General features: G+C 39.8%; 2 protein-coding genes across 3 annotated transcripts; both read right to left on the reverse strand.

The window, feature by feature from the left end:
- Positions 1 to 69: 69 nt before the first annotated feature.
- cish (cytokine inducible SH2-containing protein) lies at positions 70 to 2,505 on the reverse strand. 2 transcript variants are annotated; one of them, XM_042406281.1, is made up of 3 exons: positions 2,444 to 2,505; positions 1,221 to 1,384; positions 70 to 1,055 (listed from the first exon to the last, which is right to left on the reverse strand). In XM_042406281.1, the coding sequence occupies exons 2-3, from the start codon at positions 1,333 to 1,335 to the stop codon at positions 559 to 561; spliced, it is 612 nt and encodes a 203-aa protein (XP_042262215.1). In that variant the 5' UTR covers positions 1,336 to 1,384; positions 2,444 to 2,505; the 3' UTR covers positions 70 to 558. The 2 variants fall into 2 exon arrangements, with proteins under 2 accessions (XP_042262215.1, XP_042262214.1); XM_042406280.1 differs by lacking the exon at positions 2,444 to 2,505 and adding an exon at positions 2,051 to 2,437.
- Positions 2,506 to 12,018: 9,513 nt separating this feature from the next.
- LOC121894670 (twinfilin-2) lies at positions 12,019 to 20,525 on the reverse strand. The gene is made up of 9 exons (XM_042407409.1): positions 20,147 to 20,525; positions 15,958 to 16,136; positions 14,925 to 15,020; positions 14,693 to 14,797; positions 14,520 to 14,534; positions 14,157 to 14,282; positions 13,906 to 14,056; positions 13,284 to 13,405; positions 12,019 to 12,769 (listed from the first exon to the last, which is right to left on the reverse strand). The coding sequence occupies exons 1-9, from the start codon at positions 20,241 to 20,243 to the stop codon at positions 12,602 to 12,604; spliced, it is 1,059 nt and encodes a 352-aa protein (XP_042263343.1). The 5' UTR covers positions 20,244 to 20,525; the 3' UTR covers positions 12,019 to 12,601.
- Between the last annotated feature and the right edge of the window lie 3 nt (positions 20,526 to 20,528).

Here is a 20,528-nt window from a genome sequence, read left to right on the forward strand (position 1 = left end):
CTCTATAACCGGTGAGTAATACTGGCATTTTAAGCAATACAAGAGAAAAGGATGATAAAGACAGCAAGGTTAGACTCCAAATGGTTACTTTAATAGAAAAAATGTACACATGTAAAAGGTAGAAAAAATGCTTTACTGAGAAAAATAAAATGGCGCAAAAGATGTCTCAATGGAATCAGTGTACTTCTCAGGAACAGTATGTACATCCAGAACTGATGAGGGTAAAGCAGACGTGGACAATTTCCACATCTATCATGAAATAAGTGATTACAGTACTGAGGTTTGCTCGCATGTCGTCTTTTTCGAGGGTGCTTCACAGCCCAGTCCTTGACAGATTAAATCTGAAACCAGACGCGTCAGTATCAACTGAATTTGTACATATTTCGTCAGCAAAAACATGACCCTGTGTCCAGTATTTTTGTGACTGGCCTCCAACGTCTGGAGCAGCAATGTCATTTACAGGCACAAAGGACCCGTTTTGACAGTTTTTTTTTTCCTTTAAGTATACTTCAGCATACTTAAGCAGATTCAGCCAGAGTAAGAGAGTTCAGGGATTCCTCATACCTTGAAGGGATAGTCCTGTATGAAGCGCAGGAGAGGCCTCGGGAGTGGTAGCTGGTCAGGACAGTCAGAGTGCCTGTTAATGACGAGACGTGTGAGATGCTGTAACGAGGGGAGGCCCTGGGGCTTGTACACAGCCCGCTTCAGTTTCAATACCACAGATGTCTCCTGAATTGTCTGCAGAGAGGGTTTGGAAGGGGCCTCCTCCTCCACCTTCCCCTCCTCTGCTTTCCTCTGTGGTCCCATGTAGTGCTGCACCAGGCTGGGCACGTTGGGGAAGGATGACAGGTTGGGTCTGGCCGGGGAGCTGGAGTCGAGCAAAAATCGGGCACCGCTGTACTGGATCCGTATACTTGTGGGACCACGTGCGGTCCTGACCGAGAGGGTCAGCATGTACAGAGGGTGGCTGCTGTCCCGTACCAGAAAAGCTCCTTCAGATGCCTCTTGAAGAGCAGCATGGGCCTGTGCTGCAGTAATAGCTCCCCAGTACCATCCTACACACACAAATTCATAAGTATTAGTCACTCAGAAGATTTCAATGTTTTTTTTTCCATGTTGCTTGATGTTTATTTAGCAGTTAAGTCCAAAAACCAAATCTCTTACAGCAGAGGACTGAAATGTGCCCTGGAAAGGCTTGTGCAAATGTGTGCATACTGTACCTGAATTTTCTAGATAGCAGAAGTTGCTTGCAATCGCTCGCAGGTCTTTTGTAGGGTCCCATAGCGGAGGGGTGCTTTGAAGGCAAGGGGTAGGAGGCACAGTCCCTGCCCGCATGCCCCGTGGGGCTTCAGTGGATGGAACAGCGGGCAGAAGAGCTCTAGGACTGGAATTAAAATGGAAGATAGATATGGTTTAACATGCATAAATAAACACCATAAATAGTCATTCTGCTTCTCCGCATTTGTTCATGAATAAAAATAATGTATTATTTATAGTTCATTGTCTATTGCTTCATAATTATAGCAAATAGAGAAGTATATTAATAAGAAGGAGACATACACTACAGTCAAATCACTGTCCAGTATTATCTTAACAACCAGAAAATATGTGAATATTCAGTATGATTTATTATTCATGATTTAAAATCACTTTTACTCTGATCTTGGTCTGTAATTCCTGTTTTGTGACACATTTTGTGTTTATCTGATCTATTTGTTTGTTACTGCTGCGTATCTTGACCAGGACACTCTTTAAAACATTTAAAATCTCAATCAGGCTTTCTTGGTTAAATAAAAATGAATACATATACTGTATCATTACTACAAACTGTATTAATACGTTTCTAATAAAGGTCATTTTATTTTTTTTTATAATTAGTTAATGTAATTCGGACTCATTGTTCCCTCTCTGAGGATTTGTTTAATGTAGTTTAGTTCTCTTACTTTATAACTTAACCTTAATTAAGAGTACACTTCTTTTACGAATGGATTTATTTGCCGATATGTTCTTTACAGACAACTGAAGAGAAAACAGAAACAAGTCTACTCACCCTGGTACACAAAGAATCATGCTATTTCTTGAATCCTCTGGACTAAAATCCAGCCAGTAATTCTTCCTCCGAAAACAGCGAAAACCGATAAAAACGGAGTTTATGTCTACGAAAAAACACTTCTACGAAGAATAAGCTTTAACATCGGGGTTTTTTTTTGGTATGAATAGTCCTATTATACGCGATATAAAGACACGAAGAGCCTCGCGTTACCAACCAGAGTCTGGTCCTGCAGTTTATATAACACTAACAATTTATAATCTAAAGATTTTTTAAAAAACTGGATTAATTTAAAACATGAACTCTCTAGCTGCGCTTTGGAGTGTGTTGTCACCAGAATGGGATCCAAATGTGTGAAGGACAGAGTGTAAAGGCTTGGCTTTTAAAATTTACCGTTTCCTAGAAGTCTATTCTGAGAACTCTTCACAGCACCGGCGGCTCTGACGTCACGCCGGCCGCACCAACTCCTATTCCGCATCAACCGCCGCCGGTCGCACCGCGCTGCGACAACTCGGATACGAAAGGACGAGTTTTTAACAGGTGAAACGGGTTGTTTTTATGGTGACTTTTCGGAGTAAAAGCGCCCTAGCCTCGTTATTATTATTTTTTTTTATGTGTCGTGTTTTTGTGGTTCATCTCTACCCCCCCAACCCCCCTCCGTTTCACCCGGCGGCTTCTGCCTTCGCTGAACCGGCGCTCGCTCCCAGGAATCGCGCGGCAGCTTCTCCCTATCCGCTTTCCAGGAATAATCGCAGGGTTTGACTCCGCCCCACCGGGCGGCCCTGACAGAGCCTTCATTCTGGGAATTCACCGCCTCAACATTAAAGATAATAGGAATGCACACAGGCAATTTCCAGTAATATAGATTTCCCTCGATCCTGGTTCTCGGAGGTTTGTCGGAGTAATTAGCCACGCTCGAGAAAACAAGTTGTTATTGTGACAATAAACTAAAAAATGGGTTAACTCTACTGTTAGGCCAGATAACATTTTGCTCACGGTTGGTTCCACTTTTTCTAAGTGTCTTTTTGTATTGGATTAGGGTTGAGTAGGCTAGTTTCCTATAATGTTGGGAGTGTAAAGTGTGCGTTTCTCATTTAATTTCTCCTGATATTTCTTTTCTAGGGAATCTATCTAGGAAATCCTTGCTTCCACATCAGCCTGCCTCTTTCTCCTGCATGATATCTTATCACAGTTGCCAGAATAAAGGTTTCTGAGTGCAGTTCTGATGCTCGATTTTTTTTTCTCTTTCTTTCTTTCTTTTTTTTTTTTTTTTTTTTTTTTTTTTTTTTTTTTTTTTTTACCACAATCTGAGGAACATCCTGTTCAAGACAAACGTTTTGAAAATATTTATTCCAACAATAGTCGGAGCCATCACACACACATGTGGTAGGTTGGAATCAAAGCAACACATGAAACTATTTTGTATCATAATCATAGCCATGTCCACTAGAGCGTGTTGATACTGAATAGCTGAGTCTCAAGTTTTTCCAAGAAATCCTGAAATGAGCTTTTTTCTGAGAAGTCTTGTGGACTTTATCTATCCCTGTTGGATGCGGTTGAACAATTATGTTCTCTAGTTCAGGAAGAAAAAAGGACACCGCAATCATCTTTGTGAAGTATACTTTTATTTATTATTAATCTTGTAGACTACACACTTTTATCTGTGGCAGCTGGTGAAAATTTCTTTTTTTGGGAGGGGGGGGGGGGGGGGGGGGGGGGGGGGGGGGGACTTTTTCTGTGGGGGAGTAACAAACAAGTAATGTAAGATCCATTTGAATTTGAATAAAAAATGTGTCTGTATGTAGCTCAGTCTGACCACATGGGTGTAGTATAGGTTCTGTTCACGTGGTTATAGGCAGCACAGCAACAGGTGTTTTAAATGAACAGACAATCAGAGTATGACCCTGTAGGTGATGGGGATCACACGGTTCTTACCGTAATCCAGCTTTGTCTCAAACTCAGCATCAAACAAGACCTCATAAGCAGTAAAGTACTGTTTTTCTAAATATTCAATCTCTGCAATAAATGGGAACATCACCCCAAAGAAGAACACTTGTTGACATTGTTTATTTTAAGTGGATATGCGTCGAGAACATTCCTCAAGGAAACATTAAGTGACTAATTAAGTTCGTTTTTCGGATAGTCACTACAAGTAATGTCAGTAATGTAGGAACACAAGACTGAATGTACAGTAACTGTAAAAAGCCATTTGACAGATGTGTTATAACCACGTATCACCAGTAGGGTATGCTGAAGCAATAGTAGTTACCTGGATGTTACTCCAGTTCTTTGAGTTCTGCCCTCTAATGGGCTTTGCTATTGGTTTACCCTTCAATGCTCCGCCTTGGCACCTGAGAAAGATCTCTGCACTCACCGCCCAATCAGGAGGTAGCAAACACTCACCATCCTCCCACTATGAAACCCCAGCATACTCACTGCTCATCTCCCTTCGAAACCCTGCAACAAAAATAAGATGTACCAGCTGGGCCTGTAGTTAGAGGGCTCCATGCTTACTCACTGAATTAGAGTCACATCCTGGTAATTACTATTTCTATTTCGTACGTGCTCTGCCCTCTAACGGGCTTCACCACTGGTTTTCACCAAAGGCGAAGGCTGTTAGGGATGAGATGTACTCCCAGCTGGGCCCGAACTGAACACTAATCCGGACCCAGCCACAAAGTGGCAAAAGACAAAGAAAAAATAGCAGTGAGTCTGACAATTGATTACCAAACTGCAAAGAGAGAAAAACAAGCTGGAAAAACAGAAAAGGTATCAGTCGCTCGCACAGGGCACAGGGTATGAAGGTGCTCTTCCTCCCTGTTAGCGTGAGGAGAGGGAAAGAACGCTCTCAGGCAGATAACCCTCGACCTGAACAAGGTGTTGATGACCTTGGGCCGGAAGGAAAGGTTTGGGTGTAACTTCAATCTTATCCTGATGGGCATGCATGAGGGACGCACATATGAGGCACAGAGGTCCCCCACCCTCTTCGCTGAAGTGAGAGCAAAGAGTTGCAGTGTTTTAATAAACAGCACATCCAGGTCAACCTGCTCCAGTGGCTCAAAAGGTGGCCCTGACAGATGGTCCAGAACTGCCTCAAGGTCCCACTGAGGAACAAGGCGATGGGTAGAGGCCTCTGGGTCTGCGGGCCCCCTGTAGGAAGCATTTCACAACTGGATGGCCTCTGGTTGTGAAACAGTCAAAGCCATCATGGCCCAGCGTAATCGCTGCCACAAACACCCCCAAGATGGATGCCGCACGACCTCCGACAAACAGGCCCTTCAGAAAATCCAGAATACTGGGGGCACGGACACGTATTGAGAGCCTTAGTCTCATGCCAGCCTGCAAACACCTGCCAGCATGCTCTATAAGCCCTACAGGTGGAAGAGGCACCTGCATTTTGAATTGTGCCTTTTGGTCAGGAGCCAAAGCCACTCAGTTTCTCCCTCTTAACCCTAAGGCGCCATCTCAGAACAGGATATGAGAGAATGGGACCCCGTGCCTCAGGTCAGGTCCGAAATTGGCCATGGACCCAATACTGCCAACTGGATCAGGTCCAGGAAACACCTGGCACCCAGACTCTCTGGCGTCACCTCAATCATGGATAAGTGCTACATCCAAGTCTTGTGGAACAGCGGTATCATCAGCCGTAGGGGTGGAAATGTGTAAAGTAGGCCGGAAGTGACTTGAACTTGCAGAGATCCATAGTCTAGGTGGCTGAGTGAAAAAGGGAGACGAACAGCGAGTACGCTGGGGTTTTATAGTGGGAGGATGGTGTGTGGTTGCTTCCTTCTGTCCTTACTAGATGTTGAGTGCAAAGATCTGTCTCAGGTGCCAAGGCGGAGCTTTGAAGGGTAAACCAATAGCAAAGCCCGTTAGAGGGCAGAGCACATACAAAATAGAACCACTGCTTAGCTCAGAAAAAAATTGTCAATATAATACCGTTACAGCAACAATAAGGTACCACCAATCACTGAATTTGAATTATATTGAATAATATTAAGTTGTGAACACATTCAAATCCACACAAAACAATATTTAAACAAAAGCTAACATGTAAAAATTAAATGCACAGAAGCTCCCCCTCACACAAGAAACTTTGCTGAAAACAATTAAGTAACGTTAGCATGTAATTCCTGCTATTTGACTGCTGTACAGGACCAACTGACGTTTGTAATATTCCGAACGTTAGTGCACTGAAAACGCATCTCACTGATGAAATTGCTCGGAAACCACCCGACTATTACACTATCATCTATTTTACATGAAATAGTTAGCATGGGAACAAACAAAGTCAGTTTAAGACAATCACATGCAGTATAACATTACAAAACAAACGTGCTTGTCTATATAAAGCAATTACAGTCCTCGTAAAGCATTTTGTGAATGTTTGAGCGATGTTTGAATGCTTGGCGTGATGGCAGTGTTTCTAAGTGAAGGGTGTTGTACTTTATTTCAATCCCCAAACGCATAATAGGCAGTTTTGTCATGTTCAGATTCTGGGAACATTAAAGATTAGCCATCTGGATGATCTCGTTTGGTAACTGGAGAACATTTTATAAGGTAGGCTGGAAGTTTACCAAGAATCCAAAGATGAAAAGGTCCAAATGAACCTCCCTTTCTCCATGTTCTCAGTAATGTCCCATTTTTGTTTTCATACCTGAGCACAATTTTATATTTTTGACTGACTCATTTTGACAAGATTATTGCACTCACGACAGTGCAAGAGAGGAAGGATCGGCACACTTAAAGTCCAAATTGTGGTTGTTGTATTTCTGGAGTTTCCTGTGAATTTGGACAAAGGCTGCAAAAAATACCTGTGACAAGTTCCCAGAGTGTTACATCTACTCCTGCTGTCTCCCCTGACACTCCCTCCACATCTACTTCCATGTTATCCTAACTGTCACTTAATGACAGACAGTCACAGTGGCTCCCCTCCTCTTCTCCCTGTGTGTGTGTGTGTGTGTCTGATTGTTTGAGTGGAGACAGGTGTGCTGGAGTCAGAGCAGAGCACCACCAGCTGCACCTCATCCTGCAATCAACCCTGCCTATATATTCTCAGCTCTGCCACATTGTAGTCTCTGCTTGAGTCAGTGCCACACTTCCAGCCATTTGTTCCTGATCTTATTTGCTAGTTGTTTGTTGCTTCATACACAGTCTGAACCTTATTCCCTCTTCCCTGCAGTTCCGTCTACTCTGCCCTCTGGCCCCTGTCTCCTGGACCTCGCCTCATTTTGTCTGCTCCACTCCCCTAACCTGGACCCACCAAGCTCCATTCTTCACCTTTAGATCTCCACCTGGCTCTGCTGTGAACTGTTCCCTGGGCCTCACCTGGCTGACTAACCCTGCCATTCTGAAAATAAACACCCTTTCATTCCAACCCTGTCTCTGGTCTGTCAGTGTTTGCACTTGGGTTCACCTGCTTAATTGCCACTTGACACAGAGCACAAAGTGACGTCTTAGAATGTCTTGCTTTGTCCGATCAACAGTTTTAAACCCAAAGATATTCAGTTTACCATCATGTTGGACAAAAAAATAGAAAATGTTCACATTTGAGAAGCTAGATGCAGATAATTTTTGCTTAAAGAAATTACTTACATGATGAATAGATTATTAATATAATTGCGGATTTATTTTCTGTAGATGAACTAATTGTTTCAGCTCCAGTTTGAACTTTAGCAGCTCCAACTCTGAAATGCATTTGCCACATGTACTTGCATAGAAAAGCACAATTATGCTCAGTTTAATGTAATTATAAGCTTTGAAATTCCCATTTATCAAACATTTGCCTTGATGAAGGTCTAGTGCTTGAATGTTTGGCTTTATTATTAAATATTTATATTGAGCTTAAGTGTGCAGAGTCTTCTTTTTTTATTTTTGACTTAAAACCCATTCCTTTCTTGGATTTCAACCATCATGTAGATTCAATTATAATGATGTTATACTGTACTGATGCTGGAACTAGAGGCATACAGAGGCAATTATAACTGAATTATAACTAATAATTATCTGATTTATCTAGCTACAAAGGTCATTTTGGGACACTTCCTAAAATAAATGGGATTAGGTTTTACACTTTTCATCCCCATGTTTGTCATTCCTGTTTTTAATAATCTGAGCTCTCCAGTGAAATGTAGCGAACAACCTGTGATCAACAGTTTAACTATCACATCAGTCAAGACTTACATCCTCTTTCCTTAGGTGCAGCAACACTTGTGCATCTCCAGTTTCAGTGTAAATATTTTTTATATTTGTTTGCACAAAATGGTTTGGTAGTGTAGATATCCCATTATGGCCACCTGTAACTATCGGTAGCTACTTTTAAAGCAGATTAAAGCAGATTAAACAAGGGAAAAGGCACTGCATAACTATTAATTGTTTGCTGCTGTCTCCCGATTCCATACTACATACACTACTAAATGTAAATAATATGCATGATTCTTTTTGCAACAAGTGCACAAAAATGTGTATAGCTTACTGTTTTATACTAACCGGAAGTGTTACAAGAATTGCACCAGCAAATATCAGCAGTTGGAACATTACTGCCTATTGAATAAAATATTCCCTCAAAGATCTTCTTTGTTTTGTTTTCCAAGATTTTCCTAAAGTTGTCTCATCACATCCATACACAAATTAATTTTAATTATTTCCAGCTGTGGGCAACTTTTTCATTTCTGTAATGGCATTGGACTGCAGGACAATAGTGCCTGTCAGCACCTCACTCCGCAAATCAACACCACACATGCCACATATTTGCATCCTGATATCTTGAATGTGCTAAACTTTTCCTGTGTGAACACGCTACTTACTCAGAACTCACTAAGAATTATTATGTGGAATGATGATGTGGGAAACAATGAATAACTGTTGTCATCTTCCAACGTAGGGGAAAAAATAGGGGTTTCCAGAAGATTCGAAGAAAAGCCTCTAATGCCTGGAGTCAGCAACATAAATTCATCCGTTGTACGTTCGGAGAGAAAACCTTATTCATCAACACAGCTTTGTTCACTGGGAACATGCCTGGAAAGAAGCGCTGAGCAAGGCTGTCTTTTATTGAAAAAAAAATGCATCCAATGATAGAATTTAAACTTAATGATTATCTGATTAAGTTTAAAAAATCTCAGTTTTTATTGTCCCTTTGCAGATGGATATGGTCATGCAGGAGGACTAAAATGTTGCGCTTATTTGTGGAAATTTTTGAATTGATGTAAGGCCTGATGTTTAAAATGTAACAATACTTTTTTAAGTTTTCACTGAGTAATATTAGCCCCCTCAATAGAAAGAAAATAAAAACAAATAATCGCCTATAAATGTTTTAAATCAATTATCTGTCAAGACTTTTTCAGCCATTTAGTCGACTCAACTACAAGTAAAGAGGAATCATTCTTCTCAGTAATATGAGCGATCTCGAAACCTCGAGTGACCTTGAGTATGTAGTCCAGTGTCATCTGTGCTTTGCAGCGGTGTGTGTACGACACAGCAGAGGAAGGTTATGAAGGGAAGATGTTTACAGTATCTTTACAGATTACACCCCACAGCTGAGGTAACTTCAGAGGCTTAAAAGAGCAGAAATCAATCTTTATCGTTTGATGGTGCACCCATGGTTGCAGATTTTTACTGTGCACTCAGAACACCCTGGCCAGTACTCCTGCTGAATCGATTTTTATGCAGTTAATTCAATACAGGGCAGTTTTTCAAATGCAGCAGACTCACTCTGCTTTATTGCCATGATAAGAGGGCGCTGACTATGGACTGGATGTACAGTTGATGGTTTAATTTACAAAAGCTCTGTGATAGGAGAACAAATTACTTTGGGTGACATTTTTCTTATTAGTTATCCCATGTTTATGTCAACATAACAGGTCACTAACAACATTGACTACATCCTAAGTAGGATAATTAGACAAGTAAGAGGAAGTTTGTCCATATGCATTAAAACCTGTGTGCTGAATAAAAATACACAAATCTGAACCAAAAAGGTGTAATACCACACAATATAAACAAGATTTTATTTGGAATTTGCTTTCATATTGCTTCTATCTTACAACAGTGTTGATAAAAAAAACATGTATTTGAGGCTTTACATGGTTTGGTACAAAATGGTTTGGTAGTATATATATTCCATGATGGCCACCTGTAGCTATTGGTACACCCATTTTAAAGCATATTAAACAAGGGAAAAGGTGCTGCATAACTATTAGTTGTTTTCAATGTATAGTTCAACAACCTCAATTAATTGCTTTTGTTGGTATGCACTACTTGTCATATATTAATACATCACTGTTGTTTGGCACATAGCTGCTGTCTCCCAGTTCATAAGATAAGATAAGATAAGATAAGATAAGATAAGATAAGATAAGATAAGGTATACTTTATTGTCCTTGAGGGGAAATTTGCCCTTGGCAATAGTTTCACATACAACTGCAATTCCATACTACATACACTACTAACTGTAAATAATATGCATGATTCTTTTTGCAACAAGTGCACAAAAATGTGTATAGCTTACCATTTTATACTAACAGGAAGTGTTAGGAGAATTGCACCAGCAAATATCAGCAGTTGGAACATTACTGCCTATTGAATAAAATATTCCCTCAAAGATCTTCTTTGATTTGTTTACCAAGATCTTCCTAAACTTGTCTCACCACATCCGTGCACAAATTAATTTAAATCATTTCCAGCTGTGGGCAACTCTTTCATTTCTATAATGGCATTGGACTGCAGAACAATAGTGCCTGTCAGCACCTCACTCCGCAAATCAACACCACTCCCGCCACATATTTGCATCCTGATATCTTGAATGTGCTTAAGATTTCCTGTGTGAACACGCTACTTACTCAGAACTCACTAAGAATTATTATGTGGAATGATGATGTGGGAAACAATGAATAACTGTTGTCGTCTTCCAACGTAGGGGAAAAAATAGGGGTTTCCAGAGGATTCGGAGAAAAGCCTCAGTTGCCTGGAATCAGCAACATAAATTCATCCGTTGTACGTTCGGAGAGAAAACCTTATTCATCAACACAGCTTTGTTCACTGGGAACATGCCTGGAAAGAAGCGCTGAGCAAGGCTGTCTTTTATTGAAAAAAAAATGCATCCAATGATAGAATTTAAACTTATTAATTATCTGATTAAGTTTAAAAAAATCTCAGTTTTTATTGTCCCTTTGCAGATGGATACAGTCATGCAGGAGGACTAAAATGTTGCGCTTATTTGTGGATATTTTTGAATTGATGTAAGGCCTGATGTTTAAAATGTAACAATACTTTTTTAAGTTGTCACTGAGTAATATTAGCCCCCTCAATAATCACCTATAAATGTTTTAAATCAATTATCAATCAAGACTTTTTCAGCCAATTAGTTGAATCAACTACAAGTAAAGAGGAACCATTCTTCTCAGTAGTAGAGCGATCTCGAGACCTCGAGTGACCTTGAGTTTGTAGTCCAGTGTGTCGTCTGTGCTTTGCAGAGACATGTGTGCAACGCAGCAGAGGAAGCTTGTGAAGGCAAGATTGCACAGATTACATCCTACGGATGAGGTAATTTCAGAGGCTTAAAAGAGCAGAAATCAATCTTTATCGTTTGATGGTGCACCCATGGATGCAGATTTGTTCTGTGCACTCAGAACACCCTGGCCAGTACTGCTGCTGAATTGATTTTTATGCAGTTAATTCAATACAGGGCAGTTTTTCAAGTGTGGCAGCCTCACTCTGCTTTATTGCCACGATAAGAGGGCTGAATGTACAGTTGATGGTTTAATTCACAAAAACTCTGTGATGGAAGAACAAATTACTTTGGGTGACATTTTTCTTATTAGTTATGCCATGTTTATGTCAACATAACAGGTCACTAACAACACTGACTACATCCTAACCATGTAGGATAATTAGACGTGTAAGAGGAAGTTTGTCCATATGCATTAAAACCTGTGTGCTGAATAAAAATACACAAATCTGAACCAAAAAGGTGTAATACCACAGTATAAACAAGATTTTATTTGGAATCTGCTTTCATATTGCTTCTATCTTACAAACAATGTTGATAAAAAAATGTGTATTTGAGGCTTTACATGAGCGCTGAAACACTATGCATTAACACCAGTTCAGTACAGATTTATTGTACTGGTCTATTATATTGTAAACTGTTAATGTATTGTGAATCTGCTTTGAAATAACTCATAATAAAGGAAAAATCACACAGATTAGTTTCATATCATCAAGACCACTTGTTTTAGTTTCAACTGGACTATTTCTTTCTTATTGATTTTATAGCATTTTTCTAAGTATCTATATGTATTTGCCTGATTTGCCTGTGGGATTTTGCAACAAACTGAACAAGAGGAACAGATTAAGATAACTTAACGGCATATTTTCATCAAAAAAAAAAAACAAGATATTATATCACAAGTGTTTGCTGTGGTCAGTACACAAACGGCAGTGGAAACCAATAATGTGCTCTTTCCTCTGAGCCTGGCATGTGTCGGTGAGTGGGTGTGGGGAAAGCGAGAAGGCTGGAACTGCAGACACGTCCAGGAGAATTTTTGTCCACCTCTAACTGTTCTGTATGGTCTCCCCCGTACCCTTAATAAGGCGCTTGTGTCCCCTTTTTCCTGCCGGGCCACGGGGCTTAGCAAAGGCCTGTTTGTGGGCGTGCTGCTTGGGATGGACCTCGTCATACAGAAAGCTGTCTGTCAGTTCATCTCCATCGTCGATTTCCAACTGAACATAGACGGAAATAATGAAAATTAGCATGCAGGTGTACCAGGTGCACAAAATGTAGTACACAAAATTTAGGCTATGTCCTGAAATCTGTAGGAGATCTTTGAACCTACATAACTTCATTAACTAATTATCAGTCAGCATGAGTAAGTTTGTATAAAACCTGGGTGGCAACCAAGATTATGTTTCAATTCTTTTGATCTTTTATAATTTATTTATTAATGGTTCTATTATACTGTATTTTCTGTAAATTCTATCCTCCAACTTGAAGATCTAAATGCAGTGTCAAAACCTATCACCATTACTGAATATTTGTTTATTTTTGTAGGTCTAAAAGTAGTCATATTTGGGGTTTTTTGAGTCTAAAAACACTAAACATTCTCTAATATACCTACCACATGTAAGTTGTTTATTGTACAATGCACACTCCACCCAATATGCTAAAACCTCAGCTTCAGTACTTTATCATTATTGTCTACCTCCCTATCCATCCATATATCTATACATTTGTTACCTTTTTAGCAATTTCCAAATGGTAATCTCTCTCCACTTCTTCCAGTAATCGACTCTTGCAGCTAGAATACAACATCCGCTCCTTGATGCTACAGCTGTACCCGGGCATGGAGTATATGAACACTATAGACAGGGAAAGAGAAGAAGAAATACCTTATTATAAGTAAATATTTTATGTTGATATAGATCACTGGTTCCATAAATATCAAGGGTCATTGGAGGATTAACAAGATAATAAAGACAAACATAATTCAGCTACATTAAATTATATTTATTTTTCATGTTTTTGTTTTTTTTTCTTGTGAAATGCTGGATACTTTCACCTCCTTAGGGATATAAAAACCCTCAAAGTGAACTATCCTAGAAAGTCAATTCAGACAGCATTTAAATTGGTCGGTTTAAATGCTGTCAATAAAATAAGCCATAATCTGTGATGAGGGTCACAACTCACAATTTGACAGTACTTCATTTTAATGGGTTGCAAACCTGATACGATATGGGATGCAATAATGGTGTCTCTGTGGTGAACTCTGGCATGTCTGTGGTTTGCTTGGTGGATGCACATTCTTGTGCTCCTGACGTAAATGTAAAAGGAGGAGGACAGGCAGAGATCAATGACATACCGACGGATTCCAGATAGTCTCCCTCGTGGGAGTGCTTGTAGAGGAAGAAGTGGTATCTGGGAGTGTCTTTAGGAACTCTGCAGGGCAAATCTCGAATTTCTGTCGGGTTGGAGTGAACCAGCTCAATCGTCTCCTTCTCTGTGTCCAACCTCTAAAGACACAGTGAATGTCATTGTAAGTACACAGTATTCAGAGTTCGTCTACAGAAGTAAGAATATCAGAGGTTTGATCTATCAGCTCATTAGGCTCACCAGTTGTATGTAGTTGATGCGTTTTTGGGCGAGTTGCTGTAAGGCTCTTTTGGCCGTCTCCTGCAGTGGGAAAGCGAGGCCTTGAAGTGTCTGGTGCTTACTTTCCACGCTGATCTCTGTCTTCACCTGAGGGGGGCAGCAAGCATACACACAAATCTTGACTTGACTTGTCTCTTAAGGTGTCTAAAGAAAGATCCAGAGAGTGTTTAATAAGATAATATAACTGTACATTTTATGCTGTAATACTAATGTGTTTATAAGAGTTATCACTTATTAAAACCAATGATTAAAGGTTCTCTCTGTGTGTTCTCTGAATTCACATTCAAATAAATATACACATACAGTAAATCATTTTCAACATACCTGTTTAACTCTGCCCTGAAAGAGAAAAAACAACAAAAAGTTCAGATTCAAACAGTGAAGCTTTTATTTAAGACACAAGCAGACAGCTGCACATGTTCAAGAAGAACAAGTCCAAAAACAAAGCTACAGTATGTGCAATGATGACAACTGCTGAGGACATGTTGACCTCTCACCTCAGTGATTTTGATCCTCTGGAGCTCCTGTTCAGCTAGTGTGAGCGGGGCAGGACCTGAGCAGGATGACACATGACGCTGGTAGCCCAGCAAGCAGACGTCCTCCTAATGTTGCAAGCAAAACAAGAGGCCCTTTACAGGAAGTACAAGGACAAACGCCTCTAAAACACATCATCGCCGCAAAACAGAGAAACTGTCACAGTAGATTATAATGAAGTTAAATGGCTCTTACCTCAACTGTGCCAAACATCTCATACTTCACATGGCCACCGCCAAACTCTTTCTTCACTGTGGCACGGGTGGCAGCATACAGCATCTTCTGTTTCACCTGCAACCATTAGAGAGGAAAACTGAATGTACTGTTTGTATATTTGTTGCTGTCAGGTGAAAACTTATCCTTCAGGAAAGACTGAAGTCAGGACAGAATTGCTACAATGCTTAGATTAAAAATCTCAGATAGGTTTAATTAGGTATGATCACCATGCTACAAACAAGACTGGTTTTAAAGGGGAACTCCACCAATTTTACACATCAACTTTTTGACAGAAAGCCTGGGCGAGTAGAGTTGAAAGATGTTGCTGATTGAAACATACTCTGGACTACAAGTCAGGATATCTTGCCCTTGTCTGCTTCAATTTTGATCATTAGATTAGCTATGCTAGCAGCATGGATCGAGGGACGGCAATGATGGTCTGTCAGTTTGGTCCAGACTGAAATATCTTGACAATTATTAGATGGATCGCCATGAAATTTGGTACAAACCTTCATTCTCAGCAGCCTCAGCTGTACTTTGTGTTTAGTGCTAATTAAAAAATATTAGCATGCTAAGGTCAATTATTACTCTTTGTATTATGAATTTTTAATCCATGAAGGTTTTATATTTGTAAAACTTTCCCCTGAGCCTAGAAAAGCAATTATGCACCAGGCGAGCAATTTCCATTTGAGTGAATAGCTGCCATCTTTGAAGCTGGTAACCAGGTCCTATAATACTTCCATGCATTATATCTGCTCAACATCAACATGCTCGCATCATCATTGTGAACATATTAGCATTTAGCTCAAGGCCATTCGCAAGGCTGTAGACTTTTACTCTTGTTTATATGTCTCTCTTAAGTCCCAAAACTTTATGGAAGTGCAAAACTAAATTAGTGGAATACCCCTTTAAGTTAAATGACAACTTGTAAATCTGCAGTTTTCTCCCAACAACAGCGATGTGTTTATGTACAGTATATGTTACAGAATGAAGAGGATGTGGTGTGACATACTGGAGACTGGTCAGGAGACCATGATATGAAGATCCACTCGTAGCCCTGTGCATTCTGGGAATCCAGGCGGTATAGGATGTAACAGGGCTCCTGGTCGTCCAGGAGAGGAAGGAGGAAGTGATCATAATCCTGGTCCCAGCTCTGTTCTGGCTCTCTGTAGGCCCCCAGCACCAGCTGCTCTGAAAATCAGACCACCACTCATCACATACCTTACCCCCCTACATGAACGGATCCAGAACTGACTGACCTAAACACTGAAAAGACTGACTATGACTAAGGACTGAGGAAACTTGAAGATACCAAGAACTGAACTTTGTTACACCATAATGGACTCTTCTTCAGGAGAACTTAAGACATCTATATGGTTTATTAAGAGGTTGAATTGGTTTAAGTTACTTATTGTTACAATGTTTATCTGCTGAAATATTGTGGAGAAAGATGGGTTTTGTATAGATGTACTGTGAAACAGTTTAATTGCACCTGAAGAAGGTATATTTTTGTCAAAAATGCCAGCTTAGGCTGTATCATTTTTATTATCTTACATAAGAAAAGTTTTAATACAATTGTCTCTTGAACCTGCTCTCTGGCTCCAGCTACTCATTGAGTCCTTTACTTATCTTCAACTCCCCCATGACACTGGTCCAATATTCCTTAAACTAGCCTGTGGTCATTAGGCGTTGCAGGGGTTACATAACAAATCATCCTCAGTGGTCTTGCCATAATCAGTATCAATCATGAGATTGGCCAGCAGCTGTCCTATGAATGCATCATTGATGATTTCGCTTCTAAAAAATCTAGGAAGCAAAAGTTTTGAAGACGGTGATGATGATGATGATGTTAATAATGCAGCTAATTTCCTTAAATTAAAATAAGGTTTTTATATATAAAAAGTAGCATTTGGTCTCATTTATATGCATATGGAATATGATTCAGATTCAGCACACGGCCCCCCAGAAGGCTAGAAAATGGCCTGGCATACAGTAAGAGTCACTCTGGTCCACAGTCATGATCAAGTAGTAACGGATTATTATAATTTGATTATAAAAAGCAGCTGTAATCTAAAGTTATACTTGATATACATCAATTATGACGTTTTGGTTGGTTAAACGTGCTACCATGGAATAGTGCTTTCAGAATGAATGTTATTTTACCTCTCAGATGTGATTATTCATATAGATTTGAGAAATAAATTTTTGTCTGAAATGTATTTACACAGAAATGTAGGATAAAGGAAAAAACAAACCAACCAACCAACCAAAAAAGTGTGGGCTGAAGGTTCAGCATATTGTCCATATCCGTTTTACAATACATAACCTTGATGACAAAAACTAACACCAGTCAAAATGTATAATCTTAATCCTGATGCTCATTTTTATATTTGTTCTTTGGAGTTCATTAAAGTATTTTAAAACATTTTTATACAATAGCTGCACGAAAATACCCTTTTCACTGAAATACAAAAAAAAAATTGTTTCTTAAACATGCATATTCCTCTTAAGTTATATTGATTTTCTCTCATTTTAAACAAACTTTAGACACTTTCAGGTAGTAATTTCCTTTTGACTTTATATATGATCATTGACTAAGTCTCTAAATTTTAGTGTATGCATTTATGATTACATTACGACTAGTGTACATTCATGTGGTGGCTCCCAACCTAATCCATGTTGTCAAAAGGAAAAGAGAACAGTATCTCAACTCTTTTAACTTTGGTGAACTCTGCCAGTTATTTTCTCTATTAATAGGTTCCCTGCATTGGTCTATAAAATGTCAGAAAATTGTAAAAAAGCCCAAGGTGACATCTTCAGATTTCTTGTTTTGTCCGACCACAAATCCAAAACCCAAATATATTCAGTTCACAGTGTCACAAAACAGAGAAACACTGCACAGCTTCACATTTGAGAAGCTGGAATTTTTGCTTGAAAAAATGACATACGATTAATCAATTATCAAAATAGTTGCTGAATAGTTTTCTGTCAATCGACTAATCGTTTCTCAACCAGTATCAAAGCTTCATTGCTCACCACTTCATGTGTAAAGTCACTTAGCTAAAGTCAGTCTCAAAACCTCATCTGAGAGTCTGTGAGGTCTCGCTGTTTGCTCGCTGTATTTGCTCCTTGTGCTGTGGTGAAAGAAGGCAAAGACCGACCTCTGGGTTAAAAATATTACTGGAGTTTCTGACTGAATTGACAGGACACTGGGTCAACTCTCTGAGTGGAGCCGTAAGAACCTAACAACTTAATGGAAACACTGACAGCGGGGATTAATGAAATATACAAAAACGTACACATAAACCTAAAGTTGGATGTCCTTGTGGGGTGCAGGGGGATTTCCTGACTGTCTCTTGGGGCAGTTGCTATTCTGAGCTGCAACACATTCCAGCTCTGCACACATACATACTTTCCATCAGCCATTCTCTCTTAGTACCTGTGTTCACGGGACCATGTGAGTATTAAACTGCATGTAAATGACATATATAGGTGTTGTGCATTGTCTTTGACTTCTTAAAGTTTAAAACAAAGCTGTAAAATCGTAAGATATGAGTTGTCAGGGGTGAAAGGAAACTGAAGTGGCAGCAGTGATGAAATCGGCCTGAATGATCTTGTTTCTCTTTTGGAACGGACATCAAAGTGCTTTCGTAAGGAGGCGAGACGGACCTGGCACCCTTCTGCTGCCAGACTGTCTGTCTCTGAAGCTTGTCAATGTCGACATTAATACTTCAAAATTTAAGACCAAATATTTAATATGATACGCACAGTCCACAAAGATAGCCCCAAAAAGTCCCAGAATGCCTCTGTCATGAATCATATTACCGAGTGGCATTGGTGAGATACCAAAACAAAACACCACATGAACATATCAGTCCACATCCATGATCAGCTCCCTAGAAACCTTTTGCCTCACTGACCATTTTACATAGACTGCTCAGCTGACTGGCTGTGCCTGTTCTCTCACAGCTGAACAACAGCTGCCTCAATCCTTTTTTCCTAGAAGTTAGTCAAATAGTCTTTAGCAGTGGTGGAGACAGCCCCAGAGCTAAGCATCTGTTTTTCTGAAAAATACATTCCCGGGGATCTTTGAAAAACCCACAAGGTCGTGTAACAACGTGAACCATTGTTCTGAAATATATTTCCAGAATTGGTTAAGACTCTTCCAACCATCTGGATGGAAAACAAAGACATTTTTAAACCTTTTCTCAAGTTGTTTCTTAATGGAAAGGGGTAGCTGGTAATTACAAAAGTCTGTGCTCAATTTGTACAATACAAAAGGAAAACAAATTTAGGTTTTATCATCATTATATTTGTATGTTACATTGTATTATGCTATATTTCTCTTGGGTCGTACAAAATGAGCAAGGATATGTCATTTCTGGCAAAGTTGCAACTTGAGAAATGGGTTCAAAATCTTTTTTTTTTTTGAGTCATGCAATGGACAGAATAGTTTCGCATCCAGATGCTCAGAAGAGTCTTTAACAACAGTAACTGTTAAGTCTGGGTTTTTCAAAGATCACTGGTATTTTCAAAACAGCTAGCATTGTCTACGTGCAAACTGAGGATGAATTTTCATTCTCAGAATATTTCAAGTAAGACATTTTAGAGAGCTGAAGATGTAAAGTATTTGACAAGAAGAAAAAAGACCAAAGAAAAGTCTGAAAAATAAACACTTTAAACACTGTCCAGCAGATTTTAGTTGTTTTAATATTTCCTACTTCGATAATCATCTTGTGACCCGGAGGGGCCCCGACCCGCAGGTTGGGCAACACTGGCCTACAATATTAGAACAAAGAGTTTTTAGCTCATGACAAAGGAACAGCATGACTGTTTTGGAAACTTTTCAAGCTGCACCAGAGGTTTGTGGGTGAAGGCGGATCTGTTTTGGGTAGGTGAGGTAGATGATGTTATGAAGGATGCATCTTAGTAAGAAGACGAGCCAGTGTTTGTTTTTAAAATGAGTGATTGATGAGTGTCAACATGTAACACACGAGCAGATTGTCTAATGGTTTTCTTCAGTGTTACAGCAATCAATCATGACTTTTCTACCATTCACTAATAAGTTAATCAAATATTAACCTCTATAAAACAGTGTGATATATAAAACTAGCATAATGATTGATTTATAGTTTACCTCCCGTCCCCTTTGGGCCAGCTTATTCCCATTTTTGATAGCTCCACTGTCCTGGGTCACTCACCGTCTTGGATGCACACTTTGATGAGGCGCACCGCTCCACCTCTTGCCCTGGCCAGAAACTCCCTCAGCTCTGGCGTCACCACTAAAGCTAGAAACATGGTAGGTCAAGCAGTCTCTTCCTCCTGCCAGGCGCTTGTAGCAGGTGTGTTGAGAGACGGAGAAGAAGCAATAGACGGGACTGGAGCTCCGCAGCACCAGGCCCAAATATTCAGTCCAGTCAAGAAACACTAAAGTCCAACCGAAGGAGCTGGACTGTAAAAAAAAAAAAGTCCTTTAAATCAGATTAAGTGACTGAGTGCTGTTCTGACTGTCGGAGAAGAGGATCGCTGAGTGTGTCTGGACTCTTTGACAGAGTGTGACAGTGTGTGAAGGGACATAGCTCA

The sequence above is a fragment of the Thunnus maccoyii genome, chromosome 3 (assembly GCF_910596095.1).
Source record: "Thunnus maccoyii chromosome 3, fThuMac1.1, whole genome shotgun sequence".
Classification (NCBI taxonomy): domain Eukaryota; kingdom Metazoa; phylum Chordata; class Actinopteri; order Scombriformes; family Scombridae; genus Thunnus; species Thunnus maccoyii.